The sequence below is a fragment of the Megalopta genalis genome, chromosome 2 (assembly GCF_051020955.1).
Source record: "Megalopta genalis isolate 19385.01 chromosome 2, iyMegGena1_principal, whole genome shotgun sequence".
Lineage (NCBI taxonomy): Eukaryota > Metazoa > Arthropoda > Insecta > Hymenoptera > Halictidae > Megalopta > Megalopta genalis.
This window is the reverse complement of record NC_135014.1, coordinates 4,665,108-4,687,955: the sequence shown is the minus strand read 5'-3', so window position 1 is coordinate 4,687,955 and position 22,848 is coordinate 4,665,108. Positions and strand designations below refer to the sequence as shown.

Genomic DNA, 22,848 nt, shown 5'->3' with positions numbered 1-22,848 from the left:
TAAATTCTCCCTAATCGACGCTCGGATTGTACTAAAAAATGGACAATTTGGAAAGAGGAGACACGATTATTCGAGACTTGCGGCCCGTTTTTATAGTTGTTGACAAACGGTAATTATAAAAATAAATAATATAATATAATCGTATCTCTCCTCTCTCTTCGCAAATCGTCCATTTTTGTGTAAACTCTTAGCGTCAATTAGGGAGAATTTACTGTAATTGTCAAGAAAGTGCCTCGTTCACGGCCATCGTTTCTTTCGCTATCTATCTTCGTTGCTAAAATAATTGACCAAATGCAACGCAATATCAAGACATTCTAGCAAAACGAAGTTACAGGCATCTTAGAGAATTTTATACGTTTGTGACAGGAATGAGTGGATCAGCGACAAGAAGGTAAAAAAATGTAAAGAGTTCGAGCAAACGTTGTTGCATTATTTTTAACTCGGTAAGATGATTTAAAAAGCGAAATAAATAAAATGTATCTCTCTAATTCGCGCAGACAGTTTTTACTTCGCATAAAAATCCGTAATCCAATAACAAATTTAAGAAACAACGCGCGATCGAATCAACTTTACGTATTTTCACGTAAACTACAGGATCGTGAACGTCGTACACGCGTGGCAGGGATAAAAGATGGCGACAAGAATTTCGTTCCGAGTATTTTGTCCATAAAATCAGAGATAGTCGAAATAAACGAGACTCGGAAATTCACGTGTTTTCGATACTTTCTCCCGACCGGGCCGATAATTCGCACGAGAATTCGCCGATACGGAAGAGCAGCATTGGCCGTTGTTCGCAACGAGAGTGGCCGATCGTTTTACCGAAATGCAGTTAAGTCCGTCGCGAGATCGTTTCTTTGAAAGAAGGGGACGGAAGGAGGTTATGAGCTTTATGGCCGTGCAATGTCCACACTGACTCGCAGATATTCCCGGACTCTTATGTTTTTGGCACTGCTTCGGAGCCGGTCCGCCAAAACGAATTTTCGCAATGATCTTAATAATTGGATGACGTTTCTTTTTTTGCGATGATATTTCATCGCCGACAAACTGTGGACGATCGGAAATAATTGAAAAATTCACACACACGCATCGACTGTAATAAGTTCGTTTAGTAATTCAGTTCGTTTAGTAATCACAATTTGTTTATAATATATTGAACTATATCATTATAATCTAAATATCTTCGTACATATATTTGCTCGGAATAAAACGAATGATCGACGAATGATCGAACGAAGGAGACGTAACAAATGGCAAATGATGAAATTAATCATAATGAAGATTCATAAAAATCGCAATGCTGCATTTGGAAGTATTTGACATCGAAGTATGAGACATCGTTAAAATACAACTTAATACAATTTTTAAAAGAATAAAGATACGTTCGTATAATTTACGCTCCTGGCAATTAACTTACCCAATTTTTAATTTGCATAAAAATCTGCAGTCGAATTATTAATATTTGCTATACATTCGAGGATACGAAGAAGTTTCGGTGATAATTTAATAACAAAAGAATAAGAATTTGCAGCTTTATTTTTGAGTCAGACAGAACTGATTTACCAACAAGGGTTGGACAGATACAGTAAATTCTTCCTAATCGGCGCTCCAAGCGCCGTTTTATAGTTAGCAACGATATAAAAACGAGCCGCAAGGCTGGAATAATCGTACCTGCACTCCCCAAATTGTCCGTTGTAAATCTTGTTTACAAGCTTAGAAGAATCTACTGTAATTCTATTACGTATTAGGGGTTTATGCTAGGTTAGCGTTAGAAACCGTCACCTGGAAAATTCCTTAATTTGTGAGACGGACACAGAGCGGAGAGCGACGATCCGAAAAATCGAGCGGATCCTAGCGTTCCCACGGACAAGCGAAAATCTCAGGCGAAAATAAACAGCCGTAAAACGCGGGCACGATGCGCTCCGGGCGCCAACCGTAACTGTTTACAACGTAATTACACGGGACGGATAATCGCGGCGAGAGTAACAATAAAATCGCACGCGTTCACGGAAACCCCGGATAAGCGAAGGGTCGGTCGCTAGAGCCATCGGGCAGCGACGTTACCCCTGTCCTCGGTGTCAACGCTTGGCTCGCAGCGAACACGAAAGGTGGCCGAGGAAAAAACGACAGAAAGGGACAACTGACGAGACCGGTCCCCAAGCATCGACACGCGAGAAGCCGTAAACAGGTTGTAAAGAGTCCCGTACCGTTTCGGGACATGCCGTCGCATGCTGCTGGTACCCTACAACTCGGAAATGATTAATTGCGAATCGACGTTATTAGTCGATCGACATCTACTGCGATTTTCAGTGGTGAAACTACTCTGGTTCCTCGCGTTATTATACCGGTTATTATACGTTTGATCAATTTCGTAAATATAACGTCAACGTGTAAACATCAATTTTCATAGTAATTTAAGAAACAATATTTTCGCGCCCACGTAACAATTTCAATCACCTCTCGCTTCGATTCATTTACATCGTCTTCATAAAATAACCCCAGTTATGCCAAATGCTTAGTTTATGTTCAGTTTTAGTTTCCACTATTCCTAGTTATTTATTTGTCGTTATTTTTCTTTAGATACATCTCATGTGTATCCATTTAATGAATTATTAATTAATTTTTAATTAGTTCTGCTAAATGCATATCTTAAATCAGACTTAAAACGTTCAATTTTAATGTCCACTACTTCTAGTTATTGTTTGTCGTTATTTATATGTGTATATATATATATCAATATTATGTATAAATATATACAATACAATGTGTCCCAAAATTATGTTACGTCCGGGAAATGAGGGGTTTCTGAGATCACTTAAAATAACTTTTTCCTTAGCAAAAATGCAATCCGCGGCTTTCTTTACAAGATAATAATAATGACCAATGAAATGCGAGCACGCATACCGCTAGGGACGGAGCTGGGCTTCGTTCGTTCGTTACTTGCGCCGCCTCGTATCAGCTGATATCACCCCTCATTGATCAGTGTGTTTCGTTAATAACTCGTAAATGAAGTCACGAATTACATTTTCGCTCGAATATGAACGGAGCTGGGCTTGGTTCGTTCGTTAGTTGCGCCGCCTCGCGTCAGCTGATCTCACCCCTCATTGATCAGTGTGTTTCGTTAATAACTCGTAAACAAAGCCGCGAATTGCATTTTCGCTAAGGAATAAGCTACTTCGAATAACCTCGGAAATCCCTCATTTCCTAGAAGTACCATAATTTTCGGACACTCTGTATATATTTATTTATTTATTTAATTTAAACTGTTATTAAAAATTCGCTCACAAAATATTGAATTGTATTTTCACAATTTTGCGAACGAATCTTAGACGGTACGTCTTAATAACGATCTAATACCAACGTTTACTTAAAATTATACTAAAACTAGTAAGACCGGATACTCGTACGCCAAGACAACAAATTCTTGAACTCTGCAACGATTTTCTGGTATAAAGTACTCGGGAGTATTTTCATGTTTCCATCGCGCGCGCGATATGGCTGCCCGCGGAACTTGAAGCTCTTTTGTTCAATGTTAATAGAAACGCTTCGCTGACCCTAGTTCTCAGAAAATGTTCCACAAGAGAATTCATTGTGACGCAATGATAACAAAGACCGGAAAGTTCTGTCCGTTTTTGAATTGAAATATAACACAATTTTCATACATTTAATAATATTTATTGTAGAATATACTTTCCATCGAGGCGAAGAACTCAACTAGTGCTTGGTTGACATCAGCCTGAGTTTTGAATTTTTTTTCCTGTAAAAAGTTTTGCAAAGAGAGAAACAAGTGTTAATCGGAGGGTGCTAGGTCTGGGGAGTATGGTGGATGCGACAGAATTTGCCAGCCTAGCTCTGCGATTTTCTGACGAGTCGCCAAAGCAGCTTGTGGTCTTTCATTATCATCGGTGGCCATGTTTTCACGATCGCGTCTCGCTTAATAACGACACGAGACATCTTTGTTTCAGTTTATTTCGGAGAGTACATGTGTGTAAATGCAACGATAAAGAGAGATAGTCGTATATGTCTGAAATCAACATGTGCATATGGATTGAAACTTGAAGCGACGCTATCGGACAGAACTTTCCGGTAGACCTAATATTACTCGGGGTGTAACGAGACGACCATGGACCTCCGTCGTGCTCCTCCACGTACACCCGAGCTATTCAACTCCCTTTCTGCAGTTTTCATACGATGGTACCATCGTCGAGGGTTTTTGTGAGATGCAAGTGGGTCAGAGACGACGCGCCGCTTGACCTGTAAAATCTTTCGGCTGCTACCTGCCGTGTCACGTAGCACAGCCTCATTAAACGGGTGTCGAGTAGGCTCGCAACACACATTTTACTGGGAGCCGCCCTCTGCTGCTAATGCATCGGGGATCCTTCGTCACCGTACCATCGCACTTTCTTTCGTAACTCGAAGATAACTGCACCTGTCGATGGAAAGCTTCGATTTCTCCCAAAGCACGGTTATTGGCCCGCCCCCTACGCGCATAGCGGAACTTACAACGTGCAATTTCGATCTTTTTGTCGATATTTTCTTGGGACCCTTAAATTCTTTTTCATCCCCTCGTTTCTCGTAAAATCTTCCTATCCATATTTCACTTCCAGGGATGTCGGATTCCCGAGCCTGGGATCGGGTCGGCTCGAGTCGAGATTATGAAATTTACTCGCAAGGGATAATTCCTGAGGTCTTCTGAAGTAACTTTTTCCTTGGCGAAAATGCAATCCGCGGCTTCGTTTACGAGTTATTAAGGAAAAACACTGACCAATAAGAGGCGAGCTCGGTTGGCGGCCCAGCCAATAAGCGGAACTGGCTTCGTGCGTTTGTTATTGTTATTGGTCAATGTTTTTCGTTAATAACTCGTAAACGAAGCCGCGGATTGCATTTTCGCTAAGGAAAAAGTTGCTTCGAACGACCTCAGGAATCCCCTACTTTCGGATTGCGAGACAGTTTTGGGACACCCTGTATATATATATATGTATCTCTTCGTTCCGATCTGTCCGTTCTAAAGATAAACTTTTCCTTTGCAATCGCGGCTTGGAACGGTTCGTTGAATAAACTTTCGGGATCCCGACCCGACCCAACCCGGAATTTCGGATACCCGCACACCCCTGTACATTTCCTATCCAAAGTATAGCCACCAAAGTTGCACACTGTTGGTGAAATATTTTGAAACAGATGAAAATTCGAAGAGTAATTCAAAATCCAAAATTACATACTTGTTAGCGAAAACTGTATTTTCGGATAATTTATGAGCAAATAATGAACAGATTTGCAAACGTGTGCTGTCTTTTAACATCACACTGACCCACTGACTACGAACGGTGGGAACATGGAGAGCGCAGAACGGAAAAGTCTAAAAAAATATTAATCGCGCGGCCGTAAAACAAACAGCACGATTTGAAATCGATGAAAAGTGAAAATGAAATGTAAACGAGAATCGAGCGAACGGCTGTAGCGGATAAAGGAGACGAAAGTACGTGGAATGGCGATCGAAAGGGAGGATAATAAAGAAAAAAAGCGATGGAAGGGGTAGAAAAATATGAGAATATGAGAGAATGGACCACTTACAAACGACGGCCCTGTGGAACATGAAAATCCATTGAAATTATTCGCCCGCATTATCCGGAAAATGAAATAATTTTAAATCGATGGTAACGCGATTATTGCGGGTACAGATAGGAGCCGAGCGAATGCCGCAAATTCATCGAAGCTGACAAAGGCTGTGTAATTTGGATGGAAGGTTTTTAATAACGAAAATTGAGGGATGCGAAGGGGACGGATCTTTTTGTTTGTGCTGTTCTTACAAAAAGGACGACCGGACCGATAAATGCAAATTGTTGAATTGTACAGTCGATCGACGGAGGGGGTGGGAAATATATGAATAACGAGGTCAAGAGAGGACGGAACGTGAAGCTTATTCACCACGATGTGGTCGATATAAATAAAACAATCGAATAGAAAGATATTTAATTCGATAAAGAGAACTCGGTAACAGGAGTAAGAAAATATTTGCGAAGACGGAGAGCAAATTCGAGCAAATCAAATAATCGATGGGAAGAGTCCAAATCCGAGCGTAAACAGGAGCCAAATGAATGACAATTAATCGATGCAAATGGCGAGAAAATTAAAAACTTGTTTACGCGATCCCGTGGCAAATAAAGCTCTCTTTACCGATGCGAAATTGTAAATACAACTGCAAACAGGCACTGAAGGTACGGCAAAAATTAATCGAGGGATGAAATTTAAATCGTTCGAGGTGAACAGAAGACACTCGACAAAAGGAAAAAAACAACATTTACTAAACGGCCGATACAACCGAAGAAATCGCCAATGAAGAAAATATCGAGCTTTTGCTTTTGCTCTAGCTAATTTCCGCAATAGCCAAAGTTATACGAACAACTTCGTTGGTATAAGACCGCAAAATTCGTACAACACCTACAAAGACAACAACAGAGACGAATGGAAACGGATTTCGCCGGAATATTTAAATAAAATCATCTGTAACATGTCCAAGCGATTGCACGAAGTAATAAAACAAAATATTAATATTATGATAACATGATTAAAAAGATTTTCATTTTATATAAAATTAATGTAATTCACATTCACACTGTCCGAATATTTTTGCGACGTTAAATTTTCTCGCAATCTTGTTTATCGCTTATTATACAAAAAGAACATGTGCAATAAATAAACAAAATTTATGTTTCTACTTACTTTAAGAAGTGCTTTATTATATAAGAAAGCAATTGATTCGATAACACTATCATAAACAATAAAGCCAATATTCTTCTTCTTCTTCTAACGATATCGTGTCCGAATATCAATGCGAGTCACTGTACGAATCTTACACGTTTTCTCACTTTAAATAAACAAAATGGTCGCAGTCGTGGTCACCGTTTCGAAGTAGCCAATGTCACCATTTTTAATATTTTTGATCCTAAAAAGATTGTAAATGTTGTTGAAACGTGTATAAATAAACCGAGTAAATGCGACTGCAAAACATGTCATAGTTTCTTCCCAAAAATATGTGAAAGATGGTTAAATAAAAACGCATTTTACACTAGAATACACTCTTAAACATTGACTTAAAGTTGTGGAACGTCGCATAGACAACGTTTGCGCGCGTTAAGAGTTTAATCGAAGAAACTTACGGTGAAACTTCGAATGAAGCCTTCTATTAAAAACTAGAGGGGCGAAGAGGTAAAATAGGGGTTGAAGGATGCAAAAGATAGTTTCCCATGATCTCCCCCCCCCTCCGCTCTCTCTCTCTCTCTTTTTCTCTCCGTCTCTCTCGTCTTTCGCAGTTACCCTTTCTTCTCCCGTCGGAGCCGGCACGTTCTCTCGTTCCCACCCCCTGCCACGAATCTCATCCCCCGAGCCGGCCCGACCCGGAATAAATCAATACACGTGTCTGCTACTTGGTTGTACACTCTCGGGTCGAACCTTAAGCCCGAATTCCGAGGAGCCGAAAGTTTCGCGAATCGCAGCCGCGCGCCCGAGTACAAGCACCCGGCGGGGTGGGTGGTGAAAAACAATCCGCGGGGTCGAGTTTAATTAACTCGGAGGCGACCGAGGTTCGGGGCCGCGGCGCCGCCGGCAAGTTATCGTCGGAAAATAAAAGCCCGGCTCCTGATTAAGCCTGCGATTGTTCAATTACGGTCGAACGCCGTGGACGCCCGCCCTGCAATCACGGCTCGCCGAGGAATTTTTAATAACGCCATCGAGGCCTCTCTCTCTCTCTCTCTCTCTCTCTCTTTTTATTTCCTGCAAATCTACCGATCCCCTCGATTCGGCGCAAACACAAGACGCGAAAGTTTTTCGTTCGGTGCATGAATTCTTCCGCGATCCGAACTACATCCTCCGCACCGTTTTTCCTGCGATTTGCTATTTAGGGTGATATGACCGGTAAATGAACATTTAAGCTGCACCTTTCTTAAAATAATATTTAATCCCACGATTGATATTATTGTAAGCGAACTGTTTTACTATTAACAAGGCACTGTGAGGAAAATGTGAAATTCAAAATAAAAAAGATAATTTTTTTTACATATTTTTGTAGACACAATGTAATCTTTGTTGTTATCGTTGTTTTAAGTATCATTTGTTGTTCTTGAGAGATTTCGCGAGCATAACTTAATTTATTTGTATCATTTTTGAGTTTTTACGGGTTCACAATTGTTCCTTGTAAGTTTATGCATCCGTGAACCGAATTGTAGTTATTTTTACAGTTATAGCGTTTCTAAAAGTCTAACATACGATTTATAAATATTGAATAGTAAAATTAAATATGCAATAAATTTTTATGAAATGATATCTGCAAGACGTTCGTATAAAACTGCTGTATAAATTTTAATGCGAGAAGATACACGTTAGTTTTTTAATGTAACACCAGAATCATTCATTACTGGTCAGATTACCCTATTGTGACCTTTTTGGGTCGCGGAAATATTTTTCAGGGAAACTATTAGCAGACGCGCTTATATTTAATGTTTCTGAGCTTTTCAGTCTTTCAGACTCCGGTCCTCAATGTTCCAAGCGAAGTTTCAAATTTTGTCAAAACATTACTTGAGATTTAAACAAATCATTTTCGGTAGAAGATTCGTTTATATTACTCGTAGAACGCGCGACTGAATCCACAGACGAACGTAAGAATAGCACGAAGCATTGTTAAAACTCTTTTCGACCGAACTTAAGAAATGATTCGATCGGTGCTCGACTCACCTAATTGGCGGCAAATGTCAGCCTTCAGATGAGAGGGCAGTGTCTTCTCTTTGAGCAGCGCCTCGTAGTGCTCCTTGGCTAGGCGATATTTTCCTTGGACCTCGTACAGGTGGGCTATGTGAAATTTTACTGAAACAGGAAACGGTTTACTTCAATTATAGAATCACCTGAAATTTCAACCCTCCCAACCTCGGGCGCAGAATTTGCTCATTTCCCGCATTCTATAAAATGGTTTCCCTCTGTGCTGTAATCCGACGCATTCGGTTGAAATGTGAATTCATTTTTAATTAAATTACGAAGCCAATGCGGTTGGAATATCGGGTGTTCCTTTGTGTATATTATAGCTAGTCTGCGTATATTTATGCGAAATCAAAATTCTTCACGCCAATTGCAACAAATGGAAGTTGTATAGAAATATCTTTCTTCTATCAATGATCCTAATTAGCTGAAACTGATACACTGATAACCTTAAACGCGTCCAATCTGTCTATTCCTTTATATGGCATTTACTCGTCTTCGACATAGATGCTTGAAAGTTTAATTACTGCACATACAAGATATAAAAGACGGAACATTATATAGAAAAACTTAATAATATTAAAATAAACGCAGTCTTAAATATTCTTAGTCAAGCTTCTATTTTATAGTTTTCTATACGATCAATATTTTTGACGCATCTTCTGATGCGTGGATAAATCTTCTTCCGTGGATAAATATTATTATTCGAGTGCGGATATTTATATAAAATACAAATCGTCTCAACAAATTGCAGAAACTAGTTAGAAGATCCAATTTATTTAGACTTTGTACAGTTCTTCTTACGGTCGTTCACTCGATCATTTCTATTTATAATTTTATAGTTATGATTCGAGAAGCTGGTTCCACAGCTGATTTAACAGTGGTAGGTTTAGTGTTGATAAGTTGCGAATAACATTAATTCGATCGAACTATACTCGTTTCCAGTCCAATTTACACGCGAGCGAGCACGGAGAAGAATCTCTTTCGAAGAATCGGAGTAAATAACGGAGCTTTTCCAAGTGCAATTTTTTCCCAATTCGAAAGTTTTTCCCCCGATTCGAATCGAACTCGAGAAACAAACTCGATAGACCGGGGGACCTTGCTCGGGACCGATAGTCGGTAGTAATCAGCCGACCTTCTATAATTTTCCGACAGTTTCGAATTACACTTCCCGGCAAGTTCGCCGACGCTTACCGACCGCGTGATTAACCAACGTGCGACTGACCTGGATGTCGCGGTCGCTCGAAACTATATCGCTCGCGCAACTTCTAGCCGGATTAAGAGGACGCGAGAGTGAATTCTCGGCAAAGAAAGTATTCCAGAAACGATCAGGTGGGGAAACACCGTTTCAAATGTCGGATGATTCACGCGGGAACCGTGAAGCCCGTCGCGCAATCAGATCTTGATACCAGCCGAGCCGTTTGCGCAATCATAAAATAAGAAAAGCTGTTTCCAAGGTACGTCCAGACTGTTTCCATCAACGTCTGTTCTAGACTTTTTCTCCGGATTTGCTGTTCAGTTTCTATTTCTTCTAACCGACGAAGATCAGTTTTTTATTTTTCACAAAAATCCTCTGTCCGTGAGTTAAAGAACGATACAAGAACGATTCAGTTACAGATGTCTCCCACTCCCATTTTTATGATATCCATAAATGTTATATTATAAAATTATTATTATTATTATGTTATTTTTTATTATCCGTGAATGTTAGCAACTGGACAAATTTAATGCGGCGGTCAAGGAAAAGCGACCAGAATTGGTCGATCGTAAAGGTGTCATTTTCCAGCAGGACAATGCTAGGCCGCACACGTCATTGTCCACTCGGCAAAAATTGATGGATATTGCTTGGGAATTGATGTTACACCCACCATACAGCCCTGATCTCGCGTCATCGGATTACAACTTATTTCGATCTCTGGACAACTCCCTTCGTGGTAAAACTTTGAACGACGACGACGCTGTAAAATCTCACTTAACTCAGTTTTTGGCCGGAAAGGATCAGACTTTCTACGAGCGTGGAATTTTCAAGTTGTCGGAGAGATGGCAAAAGGTTGTCGAACGAAATGGAAAATACATTACAGATTAAACTTCGTTCCAAGTAAAAAAAAAATTTTTTTATTTCATTGAACAAATCGGCAATTACTTAGTTGCCAACACAATATATTGCAATTCAACGCATCGAAGAATGCGACGAAAACAAAATTCATACTCGGTCGTATACTCGATAACCTCGCATTTTAACGCTAGAGTTACGGAGCGCGAAAGCAGCTTTAGTTTTATATTAGTTTATAAAAGTCATAGTAAGACATTTATTCTGATGTTTAGCAAGTGTTGTTGTAACATAACTCATAGATGTATCTTTACGATATGATCAATCGTAAATTAACAAATTAGTGACCAGTCATTTCGACGGGTTCCATGGATCCAGTGTTAACTAAATATTTAATGTGCACATCTACGCGCGTTTATTTCATGGTTAATTACCAGCATAGCGAATCAAAGATGTGCTAAAGATAATACCGGGTATTTTCCGACACTATTTGCAATATTATATGAAAATTCATTCGGGTTAATAATTATTTGAACAATACCCTCCGATGCGTTCAAAGAGCACAACAACATTTCCAAAATGTTCAGCCTCGTTGAAATGGTGGACGTTCGACCAGAAGTTTAGCTAACAAGCAACGACATAGTACGTACATGCTTTGCATCGACATAATAATATCGAAACTGATGGTGCTGGAAGAGCGATGGCTTCGCCGCGATATCTGGCACCGAATCATATTTTTATCCCCTCGCTGTGAATTTAGATTATAATTAAACAGTAGGAAGTCTTCCGCACGAGTGTCCACGTGACTCATTCATGTCTCACGGTAATCCGAAGTGACGCGGATAAAGCTATACAACGGCATGAAATCCCGTCCGGAAAGAGTAACGGAGATTCCCGTTTTATTAATTAAGGCTTCAAGGCTCCGCTTTCCTCTCTCGCTCTTCTCCGCCCCGCGCGGCGTATTCTTACTTAACACATTACGGTATAGCAATCGTGTGGACAAGCGCCTCCGGACATTAGCGAGTCGCGAAACGACGACAAATTTTTTCCTTCTGTTCTTCTTAGTACTTGTCCAGAATTGTAGACGTTATTCGAACGTAGATCGAGTTACAACATTTTTATTATAACCCTGGAACGACCCCCTTCTATTTTTCGGCGTAAGTAACATTGCGGGCACGCATTGATATATCTACGTGATGCGATATACAGGGTGTCTTGTTTTTAAATGAGTACAGCAGGATATCTCGGAAGCGCAGTTATAATTATTTAAAAAATGTTCCTACAAAGATGGTTCGATAGGACGGGTTACATAATAATAACTTTATATTCTTCTACGTGTCCATCGTGGTTGAAAATACAAATTTGTGATTGTTTTAAAAATTCTGTCTCAACACTGTTTAACGTTTCGTCCGACATTGAGCTGCGTGCGATCGTAATTCTTGTCTTAAATCATTTACGTTTACAACTGGGGTCCGAAAGACTACTTCCAGGCGACTTGTATTTTCGATGATGGTGGACATATAGAAGGATAAAAAAGTTTATTCAACTGGTTTATAATGACATAATTGCAGTAATTCGATACAAATGCAATCGACGTTGCTCAGCAGCGAAAACATAAGCCGATGATTTGCATTTATAGAATTCATAATAATATCGTACAGCACCAATTTGGATTTCTCTGTGTTTGCTGTTACTTTCTGAAGAAAAAAAATATAGTCTTCTGTACTACTCCACCCACAAAAAAAAAACAATTAACATTACACGATGTAGCCCGTCCTACCAAACAACTTTTGTAGGAACAATTTTTTTAATAATTATAACTCCTGTCGCGATATCCCGCTGTGTACTCACTTCAACAAGACACCCTGTATATTGGATTAGAAATGTCGTAAATGTTTCTGGACTTTTCGTACTAAATGTCATATGGTCATAGCGTTGTGGTCGTTGCATCGGATTTGATCTTAGCTTTTACATTACGACGATAAAAATTGCACACAAGTAAATAGATGACATTACCTTTTGATTAGATTTATAAACAAATTTGTGCGATTATTTGCCATTTTACTGTATTTTAGCTTTGCTTTTCTGTGTCACTTTGGGTGACCTTGAACGACCTTCGTAATAGTGCATTGTATTCGCCTCGAAACACTCTATCAGAATGTAAGTAAAAAACTTACTGTTCCATTTAAAAAAGCAGAATTGACCTTCGTATCTCCTCGTCGCCTCAACCTACAGAAAAATTGGTAACACCAGATTACGAGCCCCCCGATACCAAGTAAGTTTGGTCCAATGCATTTTCTCCTATCTTCAAAAATAAGCGAGTTATTCGGATGACCTGTTTAAAATGCCCCACCCTGTATATGTATATTATTATTATTATTATTGTATATATATTATATATTATAGGTTACATTAAATGTAATCACAATGATCTAGTATTTATTTAAAGTTTATTTAAGATTTTACTTTTGTGAATCTTTCGAGAGAAATTATTCTCATCGGTCTATCGTTGCACTATCTCGACATAAAGTAAAAAATAGTGTTATCAGAAACTGCCAGTGAAATCGACGATTTATGAAAGTCCTTCGAACGATCGTTCTCGGAACGAACGACGGCGCTGCGAAAATCTGCTGGTTCACGTGCAAGTAACGCTTTTGTTGGCGAAAGCGTCGAACGGAGCACAATGCGCGATAAATGCTATCGTTGTAGCCTAGTGATGTAAGAGCAGCTGTATCATGGCTGAGAACGGGGTCAAGTTCGCGGAGGAAAGTGAGCAAAAGATCCATGGCCGCGATGCTGTCAAGATGTTGCGCGCAGGTATGCAATTGGCACTTTCCACGCGGACGAAGTATCGATTTCATCGCGGCTCGCTAAACAATGCGATATGAAAACTGGCCACGCGAGACCTCGATTCCCAATGTTCCCACATTTATTTCAACGTTTATCGTTCGCACCCTCCGCTACAGTATCATTTACCACGTATTCGATGTGTTTGCTGTTTATATTTAATAAATACGATCTCGAAAAGTGTTCGTTCTTTCGAATGCCGATACTATTTAAAATACTTGGATGATTTTATAGGAATGTACATATTGTACATTTTTCGATCATGTTCCTATTCGAACAGAAATTAAATGAAGTACGATGTACAAAATGTACAAAGTATAGAAATTAAATAAATCACAATGTACAAAGTACAAAAATTAGAAAAAGGTATAATGTACGCGAAGTAAATGAAGCACAATGTGTAAAGTACAAAAATTAAATAAAGCTCAGTGTTTAATGTACAGCGTGCAAAGTACAACAATTAAATAAAACACAATGTACAAAGTATAAAAATTAAGTAAAGCATGATATGCAAAGTACAAAAATTAGAAAAAAGTATAATGTACACAAAGTAAATAAAGCGCAATATGCAATGTAAAAAAATCAAATAAAGTTCAATGTTTAAAGTACAACAATGAAATAAATCACAATGTACAAAGTACAAAAATTAAGTAAAGCATGATATGCAAAGTACAAAAATTAGAAGAAGGGTACAATGTACACAAAGTAAATAAAGCGCAATATGCGATGTGAAAAGATAAAATAAAGCTCAATGTTTAAAGTACAACAATTAAATAAATCACAATGTACAAAGTATAAAAATTAAGTAAAGCATGATATGCAAAGTACAAAAATGAAAAAAAGTATAATATACACAAAGTAAATAAAGCGCAGTATGCAAAATACAAAAATGAAATAAAGCCAAATGTTCAAGGTATTACGTGCAAAGTACAACACAATTAAATAAAGCACAATGTATAAAGTACAAAAATTGAGTAAAATATAATGTGCAAAGTATAAGAATTAAATAAAGCACAATGTGCTCTAAGTACAGAAATTGAATAAGGTTCAATGTACAAAAATTAAATGAAGCGCGATGTGAAAAGTACGCAAAATTAAATAAAGTACAACGTGCAAACTACAACGATGAAATAAAGCAGAATGTACAAAGTACAAAAATTAAATAAAGCACAATACGTAAAGTATAGAGAAATGAAATAAAGCACAACGTACAAAGTACAAAATTTAAATGAAGCACATTATGCGAAATACAAAAAATGAAATGAAGCTCGATGTTCAAGGTAAAACGTGCAAGGTAGAAAAATTAAATAAAGTACAATGTACAAAGTGCAACAATTAAATAAAGTACGAAGGACGAGGTACAAGAACGATGTAAAATACAAAGGACACAATGTACAAAATGAAACAAAGTACAGAGAACAAAGTCTAAAGTGGGGGAAAATAAAAGTTCAAAGATTAAAGTTCTTTAAATATTTTCCAACTGTGTCCACTCGGGGGAAAGCAAATTTAATTTTCATTCACAGATTCTTCTACATTCGTCTGCACCCCTTCGTTGAAGTAGCGGCTGCCATACGTTGTTAAAATGCCTAACGATCGTTCTCCAAGGAGCTGTACAAAGAATAGCACTCGAGGGCAACACCAGGGTGTGATTTCTGGTCGGAGCCGACCGACGACGGTAAACAGCTGCCGATACGTTATTTTTCATTGGATCCGAAACGCGTAGGTGATGCGAGACGATGAACAAAACCGGGACTCACTTTCAAGCTTGGAGAAGGAAGCAGGTGTCGTGGCATCGATCAGAGCGAGTGTCAGGTGCTTGAGGGCGGCGTCGAAGTCAGCGTGGACCTTCAGCATCAAGCCGAGCCGTAGGTGAACCTCGCAGGCTCGTGGAAATCCTGGCTCCACCCATAGCACCTGCTGGAATGCTTTCACGGCCCTGCAAACAGACAATGTTGCTTCATTGTTGCGTTCTCGCGTCTCGGACTCCGTTTATTTACGCCCTATAAAGCTGTTTTGTGAAAAGGAAAGAAACAGTTTCGCTAATCCGCGTTTCGACGGAATCGACTTCCTCCACAACCATTTGGACCCACGGTATAAATATTGTTATCCGATTCGTATATAGCTCGAGAGAACGATTGATAAATAAAGTTACAAATAGACTGCAGGTTTTATGCATTTAGGGCAAAATATCTTTTTATTTAAAATCGATTAATTGCGACTTAAAAATGGTAGAAACGTTGAAAGGATTTTAAGATGTCAATGTATTATTTCGTTCGTGTAATAGAGATTTTGCATTAGAAATGCTACACTCGATATTAAAATTAGATTTTCTATAGAACCATGTACGTACGAGTGTATAGAGCTATATAAGACCTATTTCAAACTGTATAAAACAATATAAAACTATTTCAATATAAAAAAAAAGTGAAAGTGTGAAGATACCTTTACAATCCGATCGCCGAGGTAGAGGAAATTTAGCTGCGCGTTTTACCCTGTGTCCGACAAATTGCCGGCGATGATATCACAGGATCTACATGATCGATCGACTTACTCGATCGCGTACTTTCGGGACACCTGTCGCCATAACCGGTACCATAATTAAGTCAAAGCAACTTTTTATTCCAATTATACAGCCCGCGAAACACTCGAAAATAGGCCACGATATTTATGGGAAGAAATATTCAACTTCCGTGTCAACTTGACGCACTTTTTGTGCATATTTTATTACATTATTATTATTATTACCACATATATACAGACAAATAAAATAAGAGTAAAACAAGAATGTATACGTTTCGTACGCATGGTGTGCGAGTGATTTGATGGGATATGTATTTATTAGACATTGTGGCATTAGAAAAAAGATGGTGAACATACGAAAGGACACGATAAAAACAAGAGCAGAATGAATAGTCGAATAATTAACAATACAAATTCTTTCGTTGAAAATGAAAGATATACATTGGCATAATATTAACATATTATTGATATACATTGTATAAAGGGTGTCATGTACAGACTGGTGGTACAACCGGATCGGGGCTGAGTCTACGTCAAAAAATAAGTCGAAAAAAAAGAATAACATCTTTTCATTTAAGGCGCCGTTTTCGAGAAAAAGTAGGTTGAAAAAATAATACCATTGAATAGGAATCAAGTGGCACGTCTGGTGCCATACCAATTCAACTGCTCGTTATGCTACAAGCGACGCGAACTTGACGCATCTTTCAACTCAGTTTTCTCGAAAACGGATTCATAAATGAAAAAATGTTATCCTTTTTCCTGGACTTATTTTCTCACGTAGAATCAACCCCTATCCGATTATAACCACTAGTTATAAAATAACTTTGACATTCTCCATTAGTAATATCAGAGGTACAAACACTAGTATAAAAGATGAACAAAAAACAAAGAGAAGAATTGCTGAACAGTCTATCGTTTGGTTCCTTTAACGAAAGAATTTGTAGCGTTAACCTTTTAGGCACGACGCGCCACTATAGTGGCTTCCGCGCGCTCACTCGTTCATCGTTTCAACCAAATAATCGTCTTCATACGCATTGTTTCACGCTTCTTTTGTCCTCGCATCGATTTACAACAGTCTTCAGGGTGTCCTTCTTCCTTTACAAAAATGTTCTCCGAGGCACCGTTAACGAGTTATCAACGAAAAACAGTGACCAATAAGAATCGAGTACGGCTGACGCGAGGCGGCCCGGCCAACCAGCGCGCGAAGCCCGGTTCCGCTCATTGGCTCGATCGCCTCGCGCCAGCCGAGCTCGCCTCTCATTGGTCACTGTTTTCCGTTAATAACTCGTTAACGGTGCCTCGGAGAACATTTTTGTAAAGGAAGAAGTTGCTTCGAATGATCCGAGGAACCCACCACTTTCGGATTGCGAGACATTTTTGGGACACCCTGTATATACAGACAGAATATACAGTATCAGACTCTGTACAGTACATATCAAACTCTGCCGTTCAGAGAAGTAGCCTCGCGCAGAATTCAGCTGTACCTAAAATGACCATTCTACTCTCGTTTCACCGTGCCAATTTCACGAGCGACGGATTCGTTGAGACGGCGGTCGGTTATTTCGTGTTTTTTCGCCGGAACATTTGCGAAACGTGCAGCTCCGGTAACGATGGAAACGGGCGACGTAGCTCGAAGTGTTTGCGGTTGCGAAATATCGGTGTACCATCCGGACAATGCGTGTTAAATATTTATCGACGAGCGTCCGCGGGGACACGCGTTTCTTCGGGGTCGACGAACGACCATTATGTCCTCGGAACAGTGACGATTTCCGATTGTCAGTCCCCGCACGACACCTCGCCGGCTCAAGAACCGTTTTCCCGTATATTTTCGTCGAGGTTAATAAAATTCTCCATCGCCGCTGGCCGCCCTCCTTTCGTTCGACGAAATAGCGGGCATTTTTAGCTGTTCGCGAACGTCGCCGTTGTCGTCCAGCACACGTTTCGCACTCAAAAATTCATATCTGCCGTTCAATCTCTGTCATATACTGACGTCGACAGTGCGGGGCGAAGGACGAACCTCCGTTCCATTTCTGCCGCATTCGTGTTGACACTCCTTTTGACAATTTTAACCGGTTATTTCAACTTTAAGCTATTCTCGTTCGTTCACCGTCTTAAATTGCTTTTATTCAGTTTTTACCGTAAATGCATTAAATCGGCAGTCTATTTACAACACATCGTAAGTATCTATCACGATATTTTATGTTACACATTTGACAAAAGTTTTGAAAAACTGTTTATACCTATGAAGAAGCACTCGATTACAATAATACCAGCCCGAGGGATTAAATAACGATCATTTTGTCAAACATGCAGCTTCGATGCTCGTTCGCTGGATAGGTCAGCCCACAATTAAGCGGGCTAGAATCATGGCGGCAATCACCAGTGAATCATTTTCCTCGTTGCGCGAAGCGAGGTGTGTTGTCGTTTACTAACACGTGTATCGTTTACCGACCGAATTATCGTTAAGACAATTTAGAGCGAAGTGAATTTCTAGCAATTTTACAATTCAATTTCACTCGCCTTTGTGAATGCGAGGCATAGATTACACGCATAGATTTTGCCACGCATAGATTACATTTTAACCCTTTGCACTCGAAGCTATTTCAACTGTAAATATAAAATCATTTTTCTAACTTCTAGTATTTCTATTTTATATGACAAAATGCATTTTATCCATATAAAATTGACTCTCGGGACTCGCGCAACAATTACACTCTTAATAATTGTTTAAATCGAAACTTTGTTAATATCAACATTATCTTGGAAGGTGATATAACAAATTTTAGTGGTGCCTCGTAGTCACCGTTCGAGTGCAAAAGGTTAGTATAGTTTGGTAACAGAAAATCGGAGCAGAATTCCATTGGAGTCTTCGCGAAATGGTACTCGATCAGAAAATCGTACCGAAACGAGCCGCGAACCGAGATTCTGACATTCTTGGCGACCGTGCTAAGGAGAGCAGCAGTTTACACTATCGGAAATTTGTTTTCCAGTAAAAGGCAGCTGGCCGAAGGTATTTGCACAGCCCTTAAAGCGTTAAAAGGCTGCCCCGTCTCTCGTGTAATCGAATACCCGACTCATCGAACACGCTGTATCAACGATTTCCTACACGTAGCAACGGGATCGAGCGCCTCGCGTGTTCAATCGACAGGATCATCCGAGTGTGCCCCATGTGTGCCCCATCAACAGCACTTTTTTTGTTTCGTTGTTAAACAAACAAATCGATCCGCGCGCTAGGTGGTCGATCGAACGATGCCAATACATTCGGCGAACGAACAAACAATTCGATAAAATACAATCGATCCTCGGTTTATATTCCCCTACAAGAAATCGGTGCACGAAAGTGTTGTTCAATGCTGAACGAATCTGTGCGTCAAATATTGATCCGACGAAAGAAATTCTGCCTAACGATCGACTTAATTATACGATAAATACGACGCGACGATTCTTGTACTATAAGAATCATTTACGCGCGAGATTCGATAACATCGTTCCTGCCTTATCGCATAATTAATTACACGAATGCCCTGTTTTCACAAAAATCGCTAATATATCGGAGTCCAAATAAGAACAGTGCGAACAGGTCTACTTCCGGATAAGCCAACCGTTGCAGTTTATTTCTAGCTGGTGTACGAAATAATCGAAACGTGGCCGGATAAACTTCAAGTACAAAAAATAAAATAGAAATATAACATCGAATTATAATATAGCAACATAGAAATGTAGAAACGGTAGAGAATATAATTAGGATCTGTTTAGGATCATTTGCAATTTTATTAACACTAAACCTACCGACATTTCATGTTTACCTAATGCTACCATGAGCGGTCAAATGGCCGCTTCAAAAAAACATATGTATCTTAATATAGAAGGAGATTTTAGTCAATTGGATAGTAAAGAAAATATTTTTTGCCAAACAGTTCCGTCCATAGCAGTTTTCTTTTTTTGTCCTCTTCGTATATTCAAAATATTCTCTTCGTCCGTATCGCTGTCAAATAAGTCACAATTATTTTCTGCTGTATCATTATCAATATCGGAAACTTCTTGGTCATCTTCCGAACAATCCTCGTCCATATTATTTATTTTGTCTAATAAACTGATATTCCTCGAATGTCTTGACATTTTTGGGGATGAATATACAAATGCTAAAGTAAAAACTAAAATATAAAAATATAAATCAAACGGGGCAAAAACATTGAGACTAGAAATTAAAAAAAAACAATTGTAAATCATACCACAAAATATTGTCGGCTCTGTTGACTTCGTCGAAACTATCACTTATACCACGTAATAATTTCTATTAAACACTGCGAAATTTTGATGCTCTCTGTTCGGATCGCAAGACCGTACTGTCGTACAAAGAACGCTATGCATTGCAACGTAGATCCACAATTACATTGTGGACTCGTAAAACAATTTCAGGAGTGCGCTTTCCGAAGAATATAGTCGTAAATAACATGAATTTTTCAAATGGTCAAATGACCGTTCGTGGTAGACTAGCCATGCTATAAATGTTTTTTCGGAAAGTAAACAATAAAGAAAGTTGTGAATGTTGAAAAATGGGCTGTATGTATATTAGAGGAAAAGTCGATAAGCTATTGGGTTGGCAACAAAGTAATTGCCGATATGTTCAATGAAATAAAAGAATTTTTTTTTACTTGGAACGAAGTTTAATCTGTAATGTATTTTCCATTTCGTTCGACGACCTTTTGCCATCTCTCCGACAACTTGAAAATTCCACGCTCGTAGAAAGTCTGATCCTTTTCGGCCAAAAACTGAGTTAAGCGAGATTTTACAGCGTCGTCGTCGTTAAAAGTTTTACCACGAAGGGAGTTGTCCAGGGATCGAAATAAGTGGTAATCCGATGGCGCGAGATCAGGACTATACGGTGGGTGTAACATCGATTCCCAAGCAATATCCATCAATTTTTGCCGAGCGGACAAAGACGCGTGCGGCCTAGCATTGTCCTGCTGGAAAATGACACCTTTACGATCGACCAATTCTGGTCGCTTTTCCTTGACCGCTGCATTCAATTTGTCCAGTTGCTAACATTCACGGATAATAAAAAATAACAAAAACGGTCATTTGACCGCGCATGGTAGGTTTAGTGTTGATCCATTTTTGTGTCAACGTATTGTCATGTACACCTCGAGCGGTGACTCTGGGACACCGCTAAAAAATCGTTGTATCACGTTCCAAGATCATTTTTATATTGTCAAAGCTTACATTTAAAAAATGGTTGAAAGTGTAACTGGATATGCTATAAAATGCTATAAAAGAAACTACTGTAAAATGGAAGAAGTACTGTAGATCAGAAAAATTATTTTAAATTTTCGAGTTAAAATGTCTTCGAGTACAAAGGGTTAAATTAATTGCCCGAATCTATACCGCGTCAAATGATATCAACAATCCGTGTTCAAGCGTGCCCGAGTCACGCCGTCGGAATATCAAAGGTCAACAATCGCAAAGAGTCGCTGCAGAAAATTAATACCGCGGACGATCTCGCGCAAAAGTGGTCTAACGAAGCCACATGTTCGGCGAGCAACGGTTGCGTTACCGTCGGGTCGATGAAAAATGGCGTCGGTTAAAAATTCACGGCCATAGGGCTCGCCCGGTCTCTCGTGTAAGAAAGAAGAGGAAACAGGAAAAAAGAGCGGGACGAGAAGCAAAAGGAGAAGAACAAGACGAAGAAGGAGAAGGAGAAGGAGAAGGAGAAGAAGAAGGAGAAGAAGGAGAACGGGAACGAAACATCGCATCGGCTGGTGTAATCGCGTGCATCGTGCGTACAAGTGCATGCGTGCCGGCGGTGTAGAAAGACGGACAACAGGAAACGGTCGGTGCGCTCCGACTTGTCACGCGAGACTTTCGACGAGAACCATAGGGCCGAATAAGCTAACGACAACAATTGCGCGAGGACGAACGAGGCTAGTCGGTGCCGGTGCAACGTATGCACACGTATGCACGTATATGCTCGGTCGAGCGAGACGGCCCGACCGAAACCACGGGGACCCCGGCTCGATGCCGCGGAACCACACCGGAAATAAACGCTTCCCGGCGACGAATTCTCGGCCGCACGATCGACCGAGTTGCATTCGGATCCTAGACACGCCGCTTCTGACCGGCGCACGTTTGCGCGTTTCATCCGAAACCTGGCGAACGTAACGCGCGGGACACGGACAAATATAAACATTTTCGCGAACTTACGTTATTTCATGATTCTGTATATTTAAACAAAATTTTCTCTTTATTAAATGCGTATCAGGTCGGCGCATACGAAATGTCTCGTTTTTGGATGAATAGCAAAAACTTTATTTTATTTATCTCATCGAAATATCACTCGTTTGCTTCAGATTTGCTTGCTCGTTTCCGAACGAGTTTTTAAATACGTGAATGCCATTTTTTAAAGAAGTTCTGGTCTCGAAATAGGGTTCGAAGGAAGGAGTCTTAGAAATATGGAGGTTTCTCAAAAAAATTCCCGATTTTCCATTTACCGCATTTTTCAAATCCGTACAACTTGATCATTAGACTGGGAATTTGATGCATTTACGAGGAAAATGGTAGCACAGAAAACAGTGGAAGGATCGAGGAAACAAACTTTTATTTTGCTTCCATATGTTGCGATTCAGGTAGAGTAAATGATATATAGCTTGACGTAACCAGATTATTATTCTTATTAAAGATCTCTGCGCGAA

The 22,848-nt window shown here is 39.6% G+C and overlaps 1 protein-coding gene across 5 annotated transcripts in view; it reads right to left on the bottom strand.

Moving 5' to 3' along the window:
* The window catches only part of Utx (Utx histone demethylase), a 155,921-nt gene that overhangs the window by 20,146 nt on the left and 112,927 nt on the right, over positions 1-22,848 (bottom strand). For 2 of the 5 annotated variants that reach the window (XM_076528729.1, XM_076528730.1), the window contains 2 exons: positions 15,397-15,575; positions 8,725-8,853 (listed from right to left, as the gene is read on the bottom strand). The exons of 1 other annotated variant lie outside the window; for it this stretch is intronic. In XM_076528729.1, coding sequence (XP_076384844.1) covers positions 8,725-8,853; positions 15,397-15,575 — 308 coding nt within the window. Of the gene's footprint in view, positions 1-6,717; positions 6,833-8,724; positions 8,854-15,396; positions 15,576-22,848 lie in introns of those variants that run through there. 2 more of the 5 variants (XM_076528731.1, XM_076528732.1) reach the window with 2 other exon arrangements.